This window comes from Lagopus leucura, unplaced genomic scaffold (assembly GCF_019238085.1).
Source record: "Lagopus leucura isolate 7727_CA_CO unplaced genomic scaffold, USGS_WTPT01 Super-Scaffold_100038, whole genome shotgun sequence".
Taxonomy (NCBI): Eukaryota; Metazoa; Chordata; class Aves; order Galliformes; family Phasianidae; genus Lagopus; species Lagopus leucura.
In genome coordinates this window covers 5045827-5067999 of record NW_024962287.1, presented here as the reverse complement: position 1 = coordinate 5067999, position 22173 = coordinate 5045827, and the positions used below count along the sequence as shown (strand labels likewise).

At 42.9% G+C, this 22173-nt stretch overlaps 1 protein-coding gene across 2 annotated transcripts in view; it reads right to left on the bottom strand.

Moving 5' to 3' along the window:
* ELP3 (elongator acetyltransferase complex subunit 3) overlaps positions 1-22173 on the bottom strand; it is an 84926-nt gene that overhangs the window by 41911 nt on the left and 20842 nt on the right. For both annotated transcript variants that reach the window (XM_042883505.1, XM_042883506.1), the window contains 2 exons: positions 15853-16014; positions 12246-12372 (listed from right to left, as the gene is read on the bottom strand). In XM_042883505.1, coding sequence (XP_042739439.1) covers positions 12246-12372; positions 15853-16014 — 289 coding nt within the window. The remainder of the gene's footprint in view (positions 1-12245; positions 12373-15852; positions 16015-22173) is intronic.

Sequence of the window (22173 nt, the reverse complement as noted above, 5' to 3'; positions counted from 1 at the left end):
AATTCAGATGTTTTTGTGCTTCACCTGAGCTCCATTAAACGTACTTTCCTGGTAGGAACAGCTGCTCTACGAATTACAAACAATGAATCTTAATAAGAACCCATCAGCACACATTCAGCCTACAAGGTTATACAAGTGAGCTGCTAACATGTTTTATGAGAACGGTAATTGATTTTACTAGCACACACCTTTGTTGAAAAAAGTTCCCTGTTATTAAAGCTAACGGCATCTGTAGGATCCATTCATCCAGCACCTCATAAACTCCCTGCCACTATGAGTAATCAGGGCCCAATGAGTGTAAAGTTAGTCATTTAGATGCCAAGAAGCCACTGATTTTTCCATCAAGGCACACATATCAAAGCACGATGGAATTCTTTTGTTCAACTCCCATCAATTGCTTTGAGCACCAAAAATTGCACACGCTGTAATTGTTGTCCAGCACCGCTGACATTAAAAAGTAAAGTCGATGTAATGCTAACCTGAGCCCCAAAATAGCTCAGAATATGAGATGGGATAAGGAGATGAAGACCTGTGCTCAAATATTTCACTTCCAAACGCATTTGCAGCAAGCTTTTAAAATTACAGACCTGTCATTCCATCATGTATCTGTTCACAGCGGCAACAGAAAGGTCAAACAATTTGAAACCATAATCAGACCACGCAGTGGTTCGGTCTCATTTTCAAGTTTGGTCATAGCACACAGCAGCCAATATTAAAAGACATCTTGGTGTTTTGATCTGATTGTACCGCACTGAGCACAGGGAAATTAGAAACGTTCTTCTGAAAAGACCCAAAAGCCTCAGTTCTTCCCCTTGGTCCAAAAACATAATGTTCCTTTTCTTTACGGGATTGCATTTCACCTTCTTACAAAACGTTCAGTTGCCACCTTTAATCTTCCTGCTCTCAAGATGTTCAACTGTAGTAGGAGATAGGATACAGGATGAGTGAAGCAATTTTTGTTAAGCGATTCAGAAAAAATGTCAGGATTTGTTAAAAATAAAGGTCACCAAAACCTATTTTTTAATGACTGCCCACTAGAAATCACGTGCCTCTCAGACTAATTCCATAAACACATTTGAGATTGTTCCTTTAGCATAGTCCCTGTATTAAGCAGATGATTAAATTCACGCCCGTCTGCATTAAGATGAACATTATCTTCACTCTCCATATTACAGCACTCCTTATCTCCACCAGCTGTATTATTTATAACTATGAATAGTGGTAACACTTGAAAGCTACTGCGTTGAGTGACACTTCCAACTCTACAGGGAGCGAACAATCACTTAGTAGTTTAATTATATGCTTTAATAGAAGCTCGTGGCTCAAAAATGTGGCTTCGTTTTAACTTGAGATTTGCATTTTCCCCTCTCTCTTGTAAATGCTGGTCTAATTAAAACGTAATGATAGGATCTGCATTCACTGACACTTATAATGGCCTACTGACCGAGAAGTAGAGACCAAGCAGTGCCTTTTTACTGCACGCTGGAATAGGCTGCTATTATGTAAGTTGGTTGCTCTGAAAGTAATGCCTCCTATTTATTTCTGTGGAAACTACAACTGACACAAAGAGCACAATAACATCATTTGATAGAGCAAATTCTCATCTACAATATGCTATTTTTCAACACAGTCACCACCATTAGCTCTGCTTTTTGCCAGTGATTAACAGATTTTCACCATGTTTGTCAAAACGACACTATCTGCACATGACTGTCCAGAGCATGGCTTCATCACTTCACATCACTGTCATAACTGTTGAAATATACATGGTGTACTTCACGTGACTGTGCTCACATCAACTGTTTGGTCTCCATAAATGTTCACGAGTGTCGATATATGCCAGTGGGTGCAATTTTTTTGCTATGGAAGAATTCAATTCCATGCCTTTGCTCCATACACACTTCCATGTCAGATGCCATACTGTCAGATTGTCTCTCTGCTGTCACCTGTCACACAGCAACAAGATTTAAAGGGGTTTTGATGGGAAAGTTCAGTCCCTACTGCCATACCACTAACATCCGCCACTGCAGCTAAGAAAGTTATAGGTATTCTGGAGCAGCTGTGCTGAGAGGAGAGCTGAGAGAGCTGGGTCTGCTCAGCCTGAAGCGGGAATCCCACCATGGCCATAAATCCCTACAGGAGGTGCAAATGGACAGAGCTGGGCTCAGGGCACAACCTGGAGCCATCAGCAGCACTGCTGTGCTGGGTGGATGCCAGAGCCCTGGCACAGGGATCAGAGAGCTGTGGGGGCTCTTCCTGGGGGAATCTCCCACAGCCCCTGGCCATGCTGCTGGGCACCCTGCTCTGGGTGGCACTGCTGAGGCTAGGGGGGTCTAGAGGGACAGAAAGGTGCCTCCAGCCCCAATCATGCCATAACTCTGCACATACCTTCTGTGTTAAACCAGCCAAGCCTATGTGGACACAAAGACAATGCAAAACATACGGTGCCAATAAGGCAGATCAGTCTGCTACAAAAGAGAAAAGCAAACGCTCTAGTATTTCACCTATGGCAAGTTGGAGCTTGTTCTGCTGACTGTGCACACCCACACTTCACGGTATCTTTAACAGACACTTATCTTAAATACATATAATTAAAATACAATTGAAATATTTTTCTAATATAACCTTGGGAATTTCAAAACTTGCCTTGGGTTTATATAAAGATGGCATGCAGAAATTACACGTGCCGAATCACAGAACCACGGAACAGCAGAGGTTGGAAGGGATGTCTGGATATGCCCCCAGTCCAACCTTCTGCGAAAACAGATTCCCTACAGGTTGCACAGGAAAACATCCAGGCAGGTTTTGAATATCTCCAGAAGGAAATGTGAGACCTGTGAGGTACAGGTACATCCTCAGAGAGAATGGACGTTGTGTCCATCAAAGTTCCTCAGGGGCTTGACTCCATGCTGCAACTAGCAAACCCTCTTGTTGCATCAGTGATGCCTGATGCAAACACAGCACCACGTGGCAACATTTTTAATTAATCTCCCCTCAACCATGTACATTGACATACACATAAATGCAGATAAATACGATAATGAATCCCTATAAAACTGATTCAAAGGGAGACAGGCCAAAAGCTGAATGAAACCACGTCACTTGCCCTTGATGTCTGCGCCATGACAAAACCTACAGATGTGGCCATGGGGCCACATCTAAAGGTTCTAAAGCTGATGATCCTGACTTTCAGCTCTCCGGAGGGCAGCTGTAAAGCATTCTGTAATGAAAAGAACAAAAACCATTTTCCAGTTGATTGTTATAATTTTCCTGCCTATTGACAGCTATGTAATAAAATCTTTTTCTGTTCCTGACATATTCAAGCTGTCAAATTTCACCATATCGTATGTAAAATATGATTTTTGGGAACTACTAAGCCAAGAAAACAATGTTGTAACGCCCAACGTATCTGCTACAAAAGGTCAGTTCTGTGACTATGACTAACACCTTCCTTAGCTCTCCTGTCTGCCAATTTCTTCAAGAATGGTACACATTAGCACCCGAAGAAAAAAGCACATTGCAGTACAGTAGCAAATTTCTTGCACATTCATTTTGCTAGTCTTTGAATTCCTACAGGTACAGGCTCACAATATTAAAGAATTTTATCAGCAGCACATCACAGAGGACCCTGATATCTCACTCTGAACTACCACAATAGCTCAGGTTGAATGTACATTTTAGTTGCCACTGAGAAGAATAACCTGCATGCCTATCTGAGGTTGTTCTGTAACATCATACATAGACTTTGAGTTCCAAATCAGAAAAGTGGGTGTGCCAGCCAACGTCCAGAGAAAACACCATAAAAGATGTTGTAATTCACCCTGCAGAGTGCAGAAAGCTCTTATTCCTTCACCTCTCCTGATAGCTTCAAAAACACAATCTACACAGAGTCATTCAGGTTGGAAAAGACCTCTGAGATCCCCAAGTCCAACCCCAGCCCACCCCACTGTGTCCACTGCCAACGTCCCTCAGTGCCACATCCCCATGGCTCTGCAACACCTCCGGGTGACCCCACCACCTCCCTGGGCAGCTGTGCCACTGCAGCACTGCTCTTTCTGAGAAGAAACATTTCCTAATATCCTATCTCATATTGGTTGGGTATTTCAAAGGGAACTTTTCCAGCAGTGCCTAACACAAGTCAGATACACATTCAGTATCAGTAAGAAAGCATTATCACATTAAACATGGAAACAAATGACTCTTGCTTGGAGTGCAACATCACAGTGATAGTGGAGACAAACTAATTCACAGAAGCATTTAGTCCACAGACGAGATGTTGTCTTCAGTAAGTTATTTACCAACACTGTGAACCTCAGTATCATAAATACCCTAATTCTACACACAGCACAGGGAACTGCTGCTGCCAAGTGAACAAGGAACCTGACTTGTCATCCTGTACCTCCCACAGTCACTTTTATCCCTGGTTTGGATCTACAGGTTGCCTCCTGTCCAACGCTCTGCTGGATAGTCGCTCTCTGCATGATCCTCATCTATGACAGTCCCAGGCACTGCAATACAACTCAATAATAAAAGAGACGTTTAACATTTGGAAGATGCCTTGGGCATCAACAGCACGACCTTGGAGCATGGCTTTGACTCCTGAACACAGTACCTACGTGAACACCAGACAGGTCTCTCCAGATTGTGCTCAGCACACCGAGCAGCCCCATCTGCTCCATCTTGCAGGTGCTCCAAGTGACTCTCCATTTATTACGCAGTTTTGGAGAAACCCATGAGAATACCTCAATCAATTTGCTGTGAAGTTTCACCTTCACTTTTACCAAGCACAGGACTCTGGTCTTCACGTTTCTGGGAGGGTCAGCTTTCCCCTAGGGCTAAGTACAGGAAATAAAGCATTTTTCATTGTCTTAAATTAGTACACAAGTTTTGCAACACAGATCACTTTAAAGAATGTCTCCTACCCGAAAAATCATTGAGACCAGCAACTCTGCAGTGTTTTTGACAATCTAATTCTCCTTCATTAGAACTCTCTTTCCCATAAAAAGCATCAATACAACCATGTGCTCTCTCCCACCGCACGCAGCCCTACAAAACGTTCTCTCTGTTAGTATGTTCACAGCAAAACCATTCTGTTTTTCCAGCATGCTTTAGAGAAAAGAAAAAATTGAATCCTTCAGGATTTAACTGGGACCTCATGCTTTACCCACCCTGGTGGTATGTTTGCTGCTGCCGAGTTGTGCTGAAATACATATTTTACTGAACGATGCTCTGTTTGCCTAAATGACTGGAAAATCCGCACTCCCTACTCAAGACACATCGTGTTATGCATTCCTTTCCATTTGGCTTTATGTTCCCAGACATATGCTCGTTATCGACTTCAGCAGCAAGGGGCCTTAGCGAAAGAGCCCCAGAAAACAAATGCAGCATGCTGGCTTGAAAACCACCACTTGCACAGACAGAGCAACTGCGTGAGCCTACGCAATCCGCAGTTGTTGGGGGATTGTTAATTGCCAAAATGATCTTTTAGTTTGAGTAGAAAAAAGGTCTCATCTGCACCTTCATATTTAGCGGAAGCTTTTTCTGAATGGGAAGCTATTATAAAGATAGCAGTGGTTATTATCATAACTTTAACGGCCAGCACGCTGCAGGAAATTGCGTGTGTGGACAAAATACTAATTCAGAAAGACAAAGGAAGCAATCTGAGACCCATAATAAGTGTGGCTTTTCCCCACACACTTGCAGCTGATCGTATTCATACAAAGGTATAACAGCACACGCTGTTTGTGTGCAGTGCAATGCAATGTGGTTGCAATCCTCAGCCTCTGCATTTGGCAGTTTGGGACATACATGTAACATGTGTGTCCCCAGTTGATGCAGAAGAGAACCCAGTCGTACTACTCAGCTGGTTCTGCTCCTGCATGTCCTCACACAGAATGCTGCAGCTTTACCTCTCATTTTTCCCTTGTTTTGCACATAACCAAAGAGCAAAACCTGGTGTGTTTCAGAGGCAGCGTACCCAGAGCTGCTGCAAACACACCCAGCGAGCAAACGAAAGATGCTTCCACACAGACACTGAGAAGGAGAGGAGCTTTGTGCACACAATTTGACCATCTGCAGAAGCAGGCACACACTGGGCCTTTCTCTGGGTATTTTATCCACAGAAATATCAGTGCAATTATCTGTGACAGCAGCTTCTAAACATAGCCTGTTCCTTACTACCACGATTCCCATTAACATAAAAATGACCACAGTGTTGGCCATCGCTCATGGAGCTAGAACTGGTTCCGAAGCATTTAGCAAACCTCCAGGAGAAGCTCCAGGAGCTGTTTCAGAAGGGCTGATCGTTAAACAGCTCCTAATCTGTTTCTGCAAATGTGCCCATGAAAAAAAACACCAAACAGAAGAAGTTTCGGAGATAACGCTGGCTACCTGCCAGTAGTGGTGCTTCAATGAGATGCTTAGTAGGAATTGAAAGGAAAATCATTTACCCCACTAAACATTTCAGAGCTATATTTAAAAACACAGATAATTGTCTTCCCAAATGAGTAAAAAGAAAGAAAAAAATATCAATTGATATCAGCAGCCTAACTATTTTTTTTATTACAGTTATTAAAAGCTCCTGATAGAGCTGTAATATATTACCTTCATTATGAATTTCGGCTCCTCAATAAAAATGAAAACCCTCAGGAAAAACATCTCCTTATTTACAACTAAAGGTGATACAACAGTATTTAAAGTTTTACAACACCAAATAGATCAGAATGAGAAGGAACAACCATTGCCTTACTTGGCCATTATTTTTCTCCCTGACATTCAACACAGCAAAATGAGGCTGCAGCCTCCTGCTTACTGAAGCTCAGATGCATAGGGCACTTCACTAAAATTAGTCCATTTCTGAGAAGTGCTTATTTAGCAAATCCTTTAGGAAAAAAAAATGCAGCCTGACACATGACTGTAAGAAAAGGATGATTTTTTATAATTCAATGATTACGTTTTATTTAAAGACTGCAAGAATGGCTCTAGCGAATGGAAGCAAATCCCTTCCGTCTGATGTTCATCCCCAGCACTGAGCAGTAATGGGCCCTCCCTGTGCTTTGACCCTCATATTTTTATTTAGATGAGATGCTGGATGGAAAGAATGAAGTCAAAAGGCTTCCTCAAGGATTTCCTCAATGAAAAAAACAGTTTCTCAGCAAGGAGGGACCAACATTACGTTTCTGGCCAGCATCTCCCAACCTTATGCAATGCATGTCTTCAGAGCTGGAATATTCTGCCAGTGACTTGCTGTGACATCTCTCACTCTTGAAATTTCTCGTCTCAGGTTGGATATTAAGAACAATTTCTCCTCATAAAGAGCAGTGATGCAGTGGCACAGCTGCCCAGGGAGGTGGTGGGGTCACCAAACCTGGAGGTGTTCCAGAACCGTGGGGATGTGGCACTGAGGGATGTGGGCATTGGTGGGGATGGGTTGGGGTTGGACTTGGGGATCTGAGAGGTCTTTTCTAACCTTAACGATTCTATGATTCTACAATCTTCTAGTCCTCCTCCCTGTTCTTCTCCTTTACACAGGCCCTTAAAGTCATTTGAGACGGGCTTACAGCCATCTCTCACAAAGCATCAAGAGGAACCACAACAGCAAACCGTGCCTTGGCACAGGTCATTGACAAAATGAAGGCAAACACTGCAACACATCCTACACTAACAAATGTTACTACCTTAGCAGTATTTATTATACAGCAGATACAGTTTGTTGGTTATACTACTGTCTCTCAGTGACTCTGCAGATACAGAACAAGGAATTAGCAACAGTATACTGGGAATTCTTCAGCCTCCCAAAGTTTCTGCTTCAATCCTGAAGTTCTGCTTGGTAGCCCCGTTGGCAAGCGTGATTCATGAATCCTCCCAACCATTTACCCCTAGAGTCACCTCATCTCTCTCGTGCTACAAGAGCAGAGCTGAGTGTTTATCGTGTTCCACAGAATGAGGTGTCTGCTCTGGTAACAATTCCATTATTCCCGCTGAGCCCTTGATTTATTCTAGCTATTATTCTAATTATTTTCTCCGACCACCTGCTACGTGAGGCACTGCAAAGCAGTCTTATCTGTTCTGCTTGCATTTGCCAACAGTGAGCAGCGCAGTGTGCGTGTGGCTGCGTGTGCACGCATGTGGGCACACTACCTCCCTTCCTGGCACAAGGACACGGGTGGTGGGAGGAAGCAGAGCATGCTGCCTCCTGCAGCATCTTCCTGTGCTTGGAACGCAGTGAGAAGACGTGAAGTGGAAAGGAAATCCTCGGAGGCTATAAAAAGAATCAATGGTAATGGGGGGAAAAAAGGAATAAGGGGGAAGGAGGGGTGGAGAAGCACAACATAGCTGAGACAGGGAGCGGGAGCATCCACTCTGGTTAAAAAGAAAAAAGAACGTAACAATTTTCATAATGAAGGCAGACAGAAAGCCACCCACCTGCTACTCACTGTCAAAGAGAGAATATGTGCATACACCAAAAGGCAGATCTACTATATTGACTCCTATCCATAAATTACAGCTCTAAATAATTATGAATATGCTTTCCAGGAATACAGTTGCTATATTGCTATACACAAACAAAACTTTGATATGCCAGCAAAAGAGTAACTGACCTCGCTGCTGGGTGCAAGCAGCAGGTTACACTTGCAGATCAATAGGTCGTGAGGGACAGAAGCAATGTTACTCCTGACACCATAATTGCCTGTTCAACTTGAAGAAGCACCCAGTATTTTTAGTACGCAGTCAGCACAATCAGCAAGTTATTATCTTCCCAAGAGAAACCTCTATCCCTAATATATCAACTGGTTATGAAGGCAGTGTTTAGACCTTCTAAAGTCATCTCGGTTCCCTTTTGCCCTACTTTTTCCTGCTCTGAAAAGCACACGCCTAGAAAAGAAGTTAGCATCACAGCAAATAAATTTCTAGACCTAGTTAGAAATACCACACAAGCAAAAATCTGTAGGGATCCTTGACAAGGTACAGCTGCCTTTGTCCCTCCAAAATTACAGTATCTCATAGCAAGATAAAGATTTTTGTGAAGCAGAGGATTAAGCAATCCCAAACTGTCACACAGCACCACTCTACTGAAGAGCAGCTCACAACTCTTGCAGGAACGCAACAGATGCTCTCCATTTGGTTCCCCTCTTTGTGATCACAGCATTTTTTATGCAATAGAAGTGTCCAAATATTTACCAGCAGGAGCTAACATTTATACAGCACAGCACAAAAATAAGCTGTTTTTAACAACTCGAAACTATGACATAGAATGTTGGGGTAGGAAATAGAGAATGTATTCTTTCCTGGGGATTTAGCCAGATAGAAGGAACTACAGTCTGCTGGGCACTTCTCTTACGTTTGCCAGTGCAGGGAAAAACAAAAGAAAACAAATGGCTCTTTTCTGTTAAGACAAAAGATCTTTCAAAAAGAAGTTATAAAACACTTAAGACAGGTTGAGAAGCACTGAGAATTTGAAACAGAAAACATGCCTGCTTTACCACTCCATCTTGAAACATGTCACAGTGATCCACAACCTCTCCTCTCTCGTCTCCTGCAGCTTCATTTTGTGAAGCACACAGTGATCACCTTGCTGGGCACCCACCTCACAGCTGCCTCTTTCATGCAGGTCTCCCCACACCCACATGTGGGTTTCTTCTCTCCTTCCTCAGATTTTCCTCTCTTTAAAACAACACGGCTGTAATTCTTCGTGTTGCTGTGATCTCTCAGCCCTTCTCCAGCAGCCCGCCTCTTCAAAGTCCTATTTCTCCTCTTCACTCTGCAGCATTCACATTACTACTTGAGGGCTTTATCCTCCACACTGATTACTCATCCTCCAGCTTCTCACCTCTACACTCACTGGCATCCAATCTTAATTTGATCTGCGAGTCCCGCTTCAAATTTCTGAACTCATTAACGTGGCTGATCACCCCGTCACCCTCTGCATTCCTGAATCCCCCTCCTAAGCCTCAACAGGCCTTCTTTTTCCATTGCTTCACGTTCTTCTTTCCTGGTCCTCCAACCCTTCATCCCACACTTCTGATCTGATCTTACCCCTTTCCTGTGGTCTGATTTTTGGATGGTCCTGTGTGGAGTTAAACTCAATGATCCTTACAAGTCCCTTCCAACTCGGAGAATTCTATGATTCTCTGATACCTGCTCTTCTAAGAACAAAGATTTCTTAATTCTCTTCATGTCTCATTCCTTGCTTGGCCTCGCTGTCCCCCCTGATCACAACATGTGAATTCTTTCCTTCCATGTTCCAGAGCTGGCACACCATCAGCACAGATGTATTTCCAGCTCCTAAAGCTGCAATCTCTCTTGCAAAAGTATTCTAAATGAGTTGACCTTCTTCACTTTGCTTTTTTCTCTTGTTTTTCTATGCTAAGCTCTATCTGCTTGAGGGTAAGAAGGCCCTGTAGAGGCATATGGACAGGCTGGTCAATGGGCTGAGGCCAATCGTGTGAGCTTCAACATGGTCAGTGGGCATGGTGGGGGTGCATTGGGATTGGTGATCTTTGAGGTCTTTTCCAACCTTAATGATTCTATGACTCTAGGATCTTCCCAGCTTTCTTTTAAACCCTTCTCACAAAATTCCTGCCTTTTCACCATGTTCTTGTCTTCTCTTCCTGAGGACTTTGCCTTCTGCATCTTCTATTTCTGCAACAACTGCTCTTAATAAATGGATGGAACACAGCATGGCACCACCCTGACAAGCAGGGAGCCCTTCAGCTCCATTGAGCAGCTCAGCATCACACGAAGCCACACCTTTGAAGCAAACTCCTGGAAAAATACTTCCCCAAAGCTCCTACACTAAAGCAGGAGTGACTCCAGATTCTGCAGTGAAAAAGCCTCAGCCACTTATCGTGGATAAGCAGCAAAGAATAATCATCATTAAATAAAAAAATACTTTCCATGGAAGCTTGTAATTCTGCTTTAAATAATTGCTCCCTCTCCAGTCTTACATTTTGCAAATACTGGGGATTACTGCGTTCTCTTTGCTGAGTCTTATCCAAGGTTAGCTCTTTAAATCTTTTAGTCAGTACTGCTGTTCTTCCATCATAAATCCTCCCCAGCCTAATACAACCTCAGTAAAGACAGATCCATTAAAGAACCCAGAACTACGGTTGCAACCTCACTAGATACTGAGTCAGACTTTGCCATACCCCTCAGCACAAACAATTACATGACATCATGGCTAATTTGGTGCCCACTGTTACCCCTCCATCTCCCTGTGCACTGTAAGAAAATAACCCAGAAGCACCAGAACCTGGGGCAGGAATTTTGAGTTAACTTTCAGCTCTGTCACTGGTTACATCCCTAGTTTTGTGAGCATCAACTTAGTGCTTTACCCCGGCCTCTCACAGCACCACATGAACGCAGTATTTCCTAAGTGCACTGTGATGCTGACATGCTCAAGGAATACTGCACAAAATCACTTACAAGAAGTGCACACCACTGGTTTCAGAATTTCCTTCCTGCACTGAACTGCTGCACGTTGGATTGCTTCTTTCTAAACCTACCTCTCTGCAGCACTCCATGAAAACCCACTGTTTCCTGCCTGTACTTCTAAACAATATATTCCATTGCACTGACAGCTTTTCTGTGCCAGAAAGCACCTACTCTGACTTTGCACAGAAATATACCTGTGATTCCTGCATCGTGACTGCAATTTCTGCACTATTTCAGGACGATGAATTTGGACTTTGCAATAATGAGATCATAAAACAAAAAAATCTACATTATCAGATAAAGTGGTTAATTCCCTACAATGTTTACCATTTACTCTTTCATTTCTCATTTCAATCTCTCTATAGATAATTTTAAATTTTCTTCCACATCATTGAAACAGACATTCGACAGCGCCGAGCCAGGAACAGAGTTGCTATATAATACACCTATACACTCTATTTTGCAATTAATTACCTTGGAGATAATACGTTTTTAACTTTGAAACAGGTACTGTTCTAAAGCCAAGGCAAGAAAACCAAGTAGGAGAAAAGTAAGAGCCTTACTTAATATTGGAAGAGCTCTGTTCCACAGAGACCTGAGTGACTCAGTCTTTCATGAGGCAGGGATATAATTTTCTGGATGAAGTAGTTCAACAAATCTTTCTTACCTTCCACCTTCAAAAATGAATTTTAAATTGTTTGTCCTTAAGAAACAATTCTGGCCTCGATCGTAACTAGCAGCTGAGCTAAGAAAGAGAGAAAGCATTAGATGGAACAAACCAGAAACTCCTGGATATCCTGAGCCATACTCACAACAAATTGGTCGGTGTCCCTTTCAAGGCCCATGTTTGGTAAATCAGGCATCATGTGTGCCACCACTTTGAAGCCAGCATCCTTGGCCAAGTGGAAGGACTCGCACACAGCCTTCACGGTGTGACCTCTGGGAAGAGAGAAAAAGAGAGATCTAGAGCCCCAACAGCCAAGGCAGCACAAAACCACAAAGAGGAAGACATATTTTGACATATTGAATTCAGGTTATTCCCTAGGAAGTGAGCATGGATGAGTTTTATTGTCGGTCTACCACCATTCAAGTCTTGGAACATGGCTTCTATTACAATAAAACTAAACTAAGGGCAAATAGCAAGTTCACTGCTTCTTTAGCAAGTGAACCACCCTAAGGCTACAACTTTACAAACTACAGCCTGAGGAACTTATGTGAACTGCTGAAATGCTCTTTGTACAGCAATAACACAAGAAGATGCCACAGCATGAGCATACTGTGCTGAGGACAACATGTAATCAAAACAAGGGTAACCAGAAACAAAAGTATCAGAACAGGAAAAGGAGGAGGACGGGAGCCACGTAAAGCCAGCTAGTTAGAAAATTGTTCTACACCAGGCTTGCCAAACTCTCAAGTACTCCCTTTAAAGAAAAACAAACTCTTTGTGGCTTCTGAGGGATGTTAAAGTTTCAAATCATAGGAGTCTGGAAGTATTTTGAGTTCCCTGTCACTGACGTTGCATCACAGGAGCTCAGATTTGCTCTGCAGGAGCTCGACAAGAGTGGGACTGGCTGCAGGAACAAAGGTTGAATCACACCTAGCTCATCAGCCTCGAGCTAACTCCTCTCCTTCCACCTTTCACGGTTCAGGAGCCTTCTTCCATCTCTCCACAGAATCACAGAAATCATTAAAGTTGGAAAGGACCAGTAAGATCATGAAGTCCAAGCACCAACTCATCCCCACCATGCCCACTAACCATGTTCCTAAGCGCCACCTTCTTGAAAGCCTCTGTGGAGCAGTGAGAATCACTGAACAGCTCCAGGGAGGTCCCTACCCCAGGTGACCAGCCTTTCCACCATGGAAACAAGTCCTTGTTCCTGATCTTGCCCAGTTGCAGGCTCTTCCAGCACCGGCTGACATCTCTGGAGACTTCTATCTGTCAGCATCTGCTACTTTCTTTCTCTTCCAGTTGCCATTAACATCACAACCCTTGTCAACAGCACCGCTCAGCCGGTGGCTCTTCCTCTACTCAAAGGTCTTTTGGGTGAAAAATCCAATGCAGGGGGGCATCTCTACAAAAGCACACTTTCTGCTGAGACCTAATGTTAACTGATCATTAAGGATATGGTCAATGGCATGGTGGGAATGGGTTGACATTTGGACATGATGAACTTATTGGTCTTTTCCGACCTTAATGATTCCATGATTCTACAACATCGAACAGCTACTTTCCTGGTTTTAAGTATCTCTTCCTCTCTTTCTCTCTACCTATATATTTTGCCTCTGTTAAATCTCTACCTGTAGTTTTATGACTGTAGTTTTATTAATGATTTTTTTTTTCAGAAGTGTTACAGTATTTTCTGAGACTGTTCAAGGACAGAATTACTCAAGACCTTGAGTAGCCTGAGGGGAGTAAATGGGAGAGCTGCTTCATAAATAAAAATTATTTTCTTATTAGAAGTGGAATCTGAGCTGCATCAATAACTTGATTATTTGATGCCTAGATCTGTTCTTGAATATTTTTTCTGCCTCACAGCCACCCAAGGCACTCAAAAACCTCACTAATGACTTACGGAACATAATAGAAAGTAATTTCCAAACAGTTAGCCTAATTGGTTGTAATCTGACATTTTGCTACAAGCAAAATATTAAAAGTTTAAAGCAAAACACATCCCCCACAAAGTAGAAGAACAGAAGCAAAATGAGGTCATTTCAAAAGAAAGAGAAACTTGCATCACCCTTCTCTAGAAGTGTATTCCAATACATTGTTCAAAAACATTGGAGCAAGATGCATGAATGACAGCCTGTATTTTGTCTGCCCTGGGAGAGCCTGCAAAGTCTTTTAGGAAATCTGCAAGCAGGATTGAAAAACACCAAAAATCTTCAGAAATGTAATTCTATACAAGATTATTTCAGAGTGAAATAGTAATATACAACTTCATTGTTCCTCTGGTTCATCAGCAGGAAAGCACGGGTTCATTAGGCAATTCACAAGCCAGAAGTGACATGAAGCTTTGAATGATTTATGGCCTCAGCTCTGATCCAGCACGCTGTAGGAAAGCTGAAGATGACTGCAGTGAGAGCTAAGTGGAGCTTCACAGTTCCGCTTCAGGACGGGACATCTTTAAAAGGAGCTTGTGAAAAAAAGAAGCTTAAAAGAAATGATTTCTTAAATTTATGATGTGTCAGTAGTAACCATTAGCAGATACATGCAGCCTAAGAGTGAGATCTAGCCAAATTCCCTAGCGCGGATCTTTTCCTTTGGAAAGCTCTGACATCTACAGGAGAAAAGCACTACCTATAAGTGTTAGTTGCTAACTCTTGGGCTGCTCAATAAATGGCCATTCCTCTCTACTGAGTCCTGTAGCCTGTTTCATAGCAGTGATTTCCTACACTTCCACAAACAAGCAAAACTACAGCTAAGCCCGCAGGAAGGAACTCATTTTGGATTCTTACCTTAAGGCTCTAAAAGAAAATGTCCAACATTTTCAGTTTTGCACTACTGCCTTTAAGGTGAGTATTATCAAAAATGTGTTCTGCTTATTGAACCACGCTTCATCTGTCATTATGCATGATTACAGTTATCAAAGGTCTTTGCTAGGTGACTGGAATACACAATAAGAAGGAAGGCAAGTTGTACGAGCGTCTCAAGTGAAAAAAAACAATCAAGAGAACAATCACTTCTTTCAAAATATCTACAGAATTATCAGACTTGCAGTGAGGGGAAAAAAAAGAAGATTAGCTTTCTTGCCTGTAAGGGATGGGATGAAGAATGTATTGCGCTCACTCCTACGTAGGACAACTGTGCTTTTGGCTACAGGTCAGAGATTACGAGGAATAAATCACAAGCTTCCTGTGAACATATTTTGCTATCCCTAAAAATCCCGTATACCTAGAATGACTGTGGTTCATTCGTCAATAGGTGCTGGTTTTGGATGTGCCCCATCCACTGTATTTGCCAATGTCATCTCTCCAGTAAGGTATCTGGTACAGAGAGGAGGCTGCTGGCTAGTGAAGGACCTACAGCAGATTATACCACACTGTATCTACTCAAGACTAAAAGTTGTGAATTACGTAGGACAAGAACGACAAGCTCTGGGCATATTTTCTACTTCACAATACTGCATTTATTTATGAAGCAATAAAAAAGAAAAAAGAAAAAAAAAAGAGAGAAATATACACTACAGGAAGAGATCTTAAGTTTAAAATAAAATACCACAAACCTCTATTTTTTTCTCAAGCCGTGGTCTACACAACACCACAACGAATTCCATGAATCAACTGCAGTTGACTTTTTCTTCACAGATAAATGGAAACAGCACGAGTGTTTCGATACCAATCTTAAACGGGCGTGCAAATAAGCAGGTTAAAGACTTGCTTCCAGAAAGCATGCAATGAGCTGAAAAAGCTCCTTCCCACCTGTTGGTGTCCCTGGCCACGTCCTCATACACACTCTGCACTCCGATCTCCAGCCTCGTGCAGCCATAGGACAGCATGTCGCTCAAATGGCGCTTCAGGCAGTAGTCTGGTCTGGTCTCGATGGTTATCCCAACGCATTTGGTCAAGCTCCGTTCAGAATACCTGCAACAAAACCATCCTCTATTAAAACTGGGAAGTCACGTTCTGAAAACGTACCGGGTGGTCCATGAAAACTATACACATCATCCCTATTTCTGAGTGAGGTGCACGCTCCCAGCTTCACTGAAGCCTAACGGTGGAACAAAACTCATTGGTAGCCTTTTTCCCCATCCACCCTATTTATCACTGGATGTCTAACTGAGACTAATTGTTCCAGCTGGTGTAACAATCCTCTGCTGATGACAAATGGTAACTTACTGACCTATGAGAGAATAAAACAAAAGAAAATAGGAATCCAAAGCAGACTTGAAACAAAGTTCACACCAGGAAACCATAAATCAACACAATCTCCTACATCATCAGCAGGGGTCATATTCATTTCAATGTCCCCAACATCGTAGTCACCTTTCCAGCAGAATGCAGTGATTGTGTGACAGAGGACTGCAGCATAGGGAAGATACACAGTAAGAAGAAAACTTCCTCTTTTGGAGGGCCACGAAGATGATCAGAGGGCTGCAAAGACAGGCTGAAGGGAAGAGAAGGCTGCGGGGTGACCTCATGGCAGCCTTTCAGTACCTAAAGGGAGCCTACAAACAGGAGGGGAGTCAACTCTTTACGAGGGTAGATAATAGAGATAACAGCAGGACAAGGGGAAATGATTTTAGGTTGAAGGAGGGAAGATTCAGGTTGGATGTCAGGGGGAAGTTCTTTACAGAGAGAGTGGTGAGGTGCTGGAACAGCTGCCCAGAGAGGCTGTGGATGCCCCGTCCATCCCTGGAGGTGTTCAAGGCCAGGTTGGATGGGGCCCTGGGCAGCCTGGGCTGCTATGAAATGGGGAGGTTGGTGGCCCTGCGTGTGGCAGAGGGTTGCAGCTTCGTGATCCTTGAGGTCCCTTCCAACCCAACCATTCTGTGATTCTGTGATTCTTTTGAAGCCATCTGGAACTGCAGACATAACCTGGATAAGTCCCAAACCTGATGTGGGCAGGATTAACAGTGACTCTCTGAGAAGCATACTAGCCTCCTTATTGGTCCCAAATGATGAAGATCTCAGTATTCACATTAAATGTCACTGAGAAGAGGACATCTTGAGTAAGAGAGATGTTATGCTGATACCCAAAAGAATGCTGTGCACCAAAATCACAAGGATGACTGGCTTCAGGCCGTTATGAGGTATTTCATAAGGATTCATCAGCTGACTGCTGGCTCTGGATGGCTCCAGAGTTTAGCTTTCAGCATGACGGAGGTTCAATATGATAACAGAAAAATATCACAAGAAGAAAAACAAAACAAAACAAAACAAAAAAAAAAAACACAATAAAAAACAGGTAGATTCAGATCCCAAAGCAAAAATATTAATTCCATTCAGACTGATAAAGTCTAAGATATTTGGGGGGTAGACTATAATGGCTGTCAACATTGGCAGCTCAAAAAAGGCATAAAAGATTTCAGAGTTTGTGGCTCACTAATCTGACAGACTACCAGTTCATCATGTCAGGGAAAACATTGCCAAAGTGTGATTCATTAACAGCAGACCAAAAAATACTTTTAAAGACATTTTGTTTCCAAATAATTAAAAAAAAAAAAAGAAGACAAGTTTATCTAAAACTTGGGAAAGAAAAGGTCACCAGATAACTCACCCATTACACCAGATGAAATGTGTTGTACTAAGCACCTGTGATCTTGACTAGAAATGCAGAGGGGAGGCAAAAGTAATTATATTCCCCCCCCTGGAGCAAATTTATGACAGTCATAAAATGCTGAATCTAACGTACACCAACAGACCCCAAACTATAGCATCTACTAAGAGTACCAGCAGGATGAAAGCCTGGTGCCACGGCTGCAAAAGCTGTCTTGTCTATGCTGCAACAAGTGGGTCTTACCTGGGATTAGAAAAGCAATACAAGACCTGGGGGGATGTGGCACTGATGGACGTGGTCAGTGGGCACAGGGGGGTGGGTTGGGGTTGGACTTGGTGATCTTAGAGGTCTTTTCCGATCTGAATGATTCTGTGATTGAGGAAAGTAATGAACATCTGCATAGCATATCCTCTCTCGGTAGCAAACATTCCCAGCCTGAGCCACATGTGCTCCAGTTCTCCCTGCACCTCCTGGGGACCCAGCAGCTTCCTTGCATGGGATCAAAACATTAACCAGGACATGCCTGCAAAGACAGATCTGATCCCAGCCAAGCACTGGCTTTAGGTTTAATGCCTCTAAGGCTTTACAGAACAACGCTGGTAAGCAGAAAGAGTGCAGTCTAATACTTTATTTTACTAGCATAAAAGCCTGACTCGAGTGGTCCATATGTAATGAAGACCACAGATTCCCTTCAGCTAAATAGTAAAGCGAGAGAAACATGTGACAGTCAAGCACCCGAAGTTCTGGCAACACATTTTTATCATTTCTCAAACAGGGAAAAATAAATTTGACTTTTGTTCTCCCTCTTTGTGACTTGTGAACTTTAAACACTCATTTGGATATTCAGCATGTTTTCCCTTTGCAAAAAGAGCAACTGTTTTCTGTTGGAAATTTAATACTAAATACATTGAATACCAGGCTTTTATAGAAAGGGCCAAAGGTGAGCTACAAAAGGGAGCTCAGAGACCTGAAAGGGGCAGGAAATACTATTTAAAACCAACCTGTGCCAGTGCAACACCACTCTTTCTGAGAAGAAATGTTTCCTACTATCCAACCTGAACCTGAAAGTTGTCCCTCAGCTCTCCCAGAGCAGCAGATCCAGGACAGCAGCTCTCCCAGTTGGCTCATGCAAGGTCTATTTCAACATATCACCGTAATGCATTCCAGAAATCTACTAAATTAACTGTGCTCAACTGTATTGCCCTTGTAGCAGGTACCAGGGCGTCAGGTTGGATTCAAGGAGCTCTGTATATCATTCACTAAGAGCATCTATTCTGATCTCTGCATCATTTTCATGCCTTCTCTCAGCACTCTCTCCAGTTTTTAAGCGTTTCTGTTGCCTCTGATATCAAAAACAGCCGGAGAACTTTGCAGACACACCAGTACTAAATCCAGATGGAATATAATTTGCCTATTCCTATCCAATTTTCCACTATTTATACAGTCAAGGGTAATTTGGCTGCTGAATCATACAGAAAGCTCATGATAATGTGACTTAACTCCAAAGTCTTTTCTAGATATTTCGCTGCTTCTCGGAATAGAATCCTGCACTGTTCCTAGAAAAACAGCTTTACATTTTCCCATAATAAAGTAGCTGGCTTGCTCATATACAACTTACTATAGGATACAGATTTATCCCTTATTTGCCCATCTCCAATATCGATAGCATCTGCCAACCCTCAGAAATTACTATTTTAACACAAGTATTAAACACAAGGCCCAGAGGCAAAAACAACAGAATCCTATTAGAAATCATTCAGGTCAATGAGAATAATTTTCTGCTATGCCCGTTTTGAAAACCAATGCAATCAGTGACATGTTGCTGTCTTCTCTTTCTTAATGTGAAGATATCTCACTGCACCAAGCCAAATCTCTTGGAGAAGTTTAGGGATATTACACTTTAATGTTCCAAAAAGCCCCGTAAGCTCACTAACAGCATACAGTAACTTATCATGATAATAGAGATGATGGATTTGCTTTTGCTTAATCTTTAAAAACAACAGACATCTAGCCACATATCCTGCAGGAATGGCATGATAGCCAAAGAGCATATTAATAGGGAACAGATGCTATCCAACTAGGCAGAGAGGCTGAAAAGCTGATATCTACAGCTCCAAAAAGAGTGATTTCAGGATACTCAGTCACAAGAGCTCAAGATGACCTTGATAATGGCCAAGGAGAGCAAAGCCATCATCAACAAAGACCAAAAGAAGAGATACAAGGAAAGACCTAAATACTTAGATGAACTCAGCAAATTGAGAACTCCAACCCCTCAGGATGGTCTCATACACACAAGTCCACAAGGTTTGCAGGTTCACTCTGGTGGCAGGAAAGGGAGAAAAGGTTGAGGGAGCTGGGATTGTTTAGCTTGGAGAAGAGAAGCTCTGGGGAGACCTCACTGTGGCATTCCTGTACTTGAAAGGAGCACAGAAACAGGAGGGGGAACGGCTGTTTATGGGGGTGGATGGTGATGGGACAAGGGGGAATGGTTTTAAACTGAGACAGGGGAGGGTTAGGTTGGATGTTAGGAGGAAGTTTTTCCCCCAGAGGGTGGTGAGGCACTGGAACAGGTTGCCCAAGGAGGCTGTGGATGCCCCATCCCTGCAGGCATTCAAGGCCAGGCAGGATGTGGCTCTGGGCAGCCTGGGCTGCTGGTTGGCGACCTGCACACAGCAGGGGTTGGAACTGGAGGAGCACTGTGGGCCTTTGCAACCCAGGGCATTCTGTGATTCTCTGATTCTATGATTAGTGATGTGGATTTCTTCCAGAATCTGAGGGTGCAATGGAGATTTAACCTTACAACCAGCAAACACCTCACAGTACTTCTTCCATGGAACAGTCTTATTTGCTACCTGCGCAATGCTGAACAATCCCAAGTAAGAACTGAAAATCTGTCACACTGCAAGAACAATCAGAAATCAAGACAGCACAAGATTACAGGGGGGCAATTTTAATAACAGACCAACCATAGTGCTGAATTGTGCAAATAAAATAGATGCCATACAAATGAAGGAAATGAGATCCAGATAAACTTTCAGATTAGCACAGACATAGCTGGAGTTAAGTGAGTTTTCTGTGTGATTAGAGAACTGTCTGAATCAAGATGAAGTGCAGGAGAGATTATTCATTTTAATCATTAGAGAATAATTGAGTGTATTTTCAGACAAAGCTGGCACATAAAATAGAGCTTCAAATCAGAATCTGCCTCTTAAATAAGCAGGGATTTTAGATCAGAAAGTAACCACCTCTCCACCAGACGCAGCAGTTTGACATAGGGTTGCAGGTACTTTCTCATTTAGAGAAAAAACAGACGGCACAGCTCTGGCATAAAACAACTCATTTAACAAAGCCTCTGCTCTCCCTCGATTAAACTTTGGTCTGGAGACAAAAGCCTCATCAGCTATGAGACCCGAACATCAAAGAATCAATTACTTACAAATCCACACTACGGCAGCATCCGAACTCCCTGGCTGGCACCAATGGCAGCCTCCACAAAAGATGGTGCTCCATACTCCACATCCCAGCCCCAACAGTGCCTTTGACTATAAGAAGCACTGCCCAGAGGAACCCTGCACAGCAGGTGCTCCAGACAGGCAATGGCATTTATACAGTTGGAGTTTAGACAAAAGAAGTGACGCTGATGGCTTCTGAAGAGCAAACTGCTGATAAAACACACAAGTACCCAACACACCACGTGCTTACCTGCTCTCTAATTACCTCCTTTTTCTTGATCTGTAATAGCCCTGCTTGATCTATGAGGATGGATAGTGATAGGACAAGGGGGAATGGTATCAACTGAGACAGGGGAGGTTTAGGTTAGATATTAGGAGGAAGTTTTTCCCCCACAGGGTGGTGAGGCACTGGAACAGGTTGCCCAAGGAGGCTGTGGATGCCCCATCCCTGCAGGCATTCAAGGCCAGGCTGGATGTGGCTCTGGGCAGCCTGGGCTGCTGGTTGGTGACCTGCACACAGCAGGGGGTTGGGACTGGAGGAGCACTGTGGGCCTTTGCAACCCAGGCCATTCTGTGATTCTATGATTCTATTACTATGCCAATCTCTGAAACAGAGCTAGAGTAATTAATTCAGCGTCTACAATTTCCTGCTAGTAAACAAAAGAGGTGGCAGCTTACTCACCAGACATCTTTCAGAAGTTGCATTTTTGATGATTGCCCACAGCAGATATTTCAGAGCGTTCAAACTCCCGTTATTTGGCCTCATAGAGCTCACTTTTTATTACAGCATTTCAGAGTTTCCTTTATCACCACTACCAGGAGTATGAGATTCTGCTGTGGTTTCTTAACAGCATCAGTTCCACAAGGTTCAGTTCTCACAGCCTGAAAAACTTAGTTACCTAAAATAATTTATTTTATGGACTGAAATATAACTTCCCAATTTTGATAATGTAACAGTATTTATATCTGCTAGAATAATATTTGTCTCTTTTTTTCTCCCCTAAATGCCACTAACGCATAACTCATAGGCAGTTTTGCTCCTTCCTGCTTCAACACCTATCTGTAACAAAG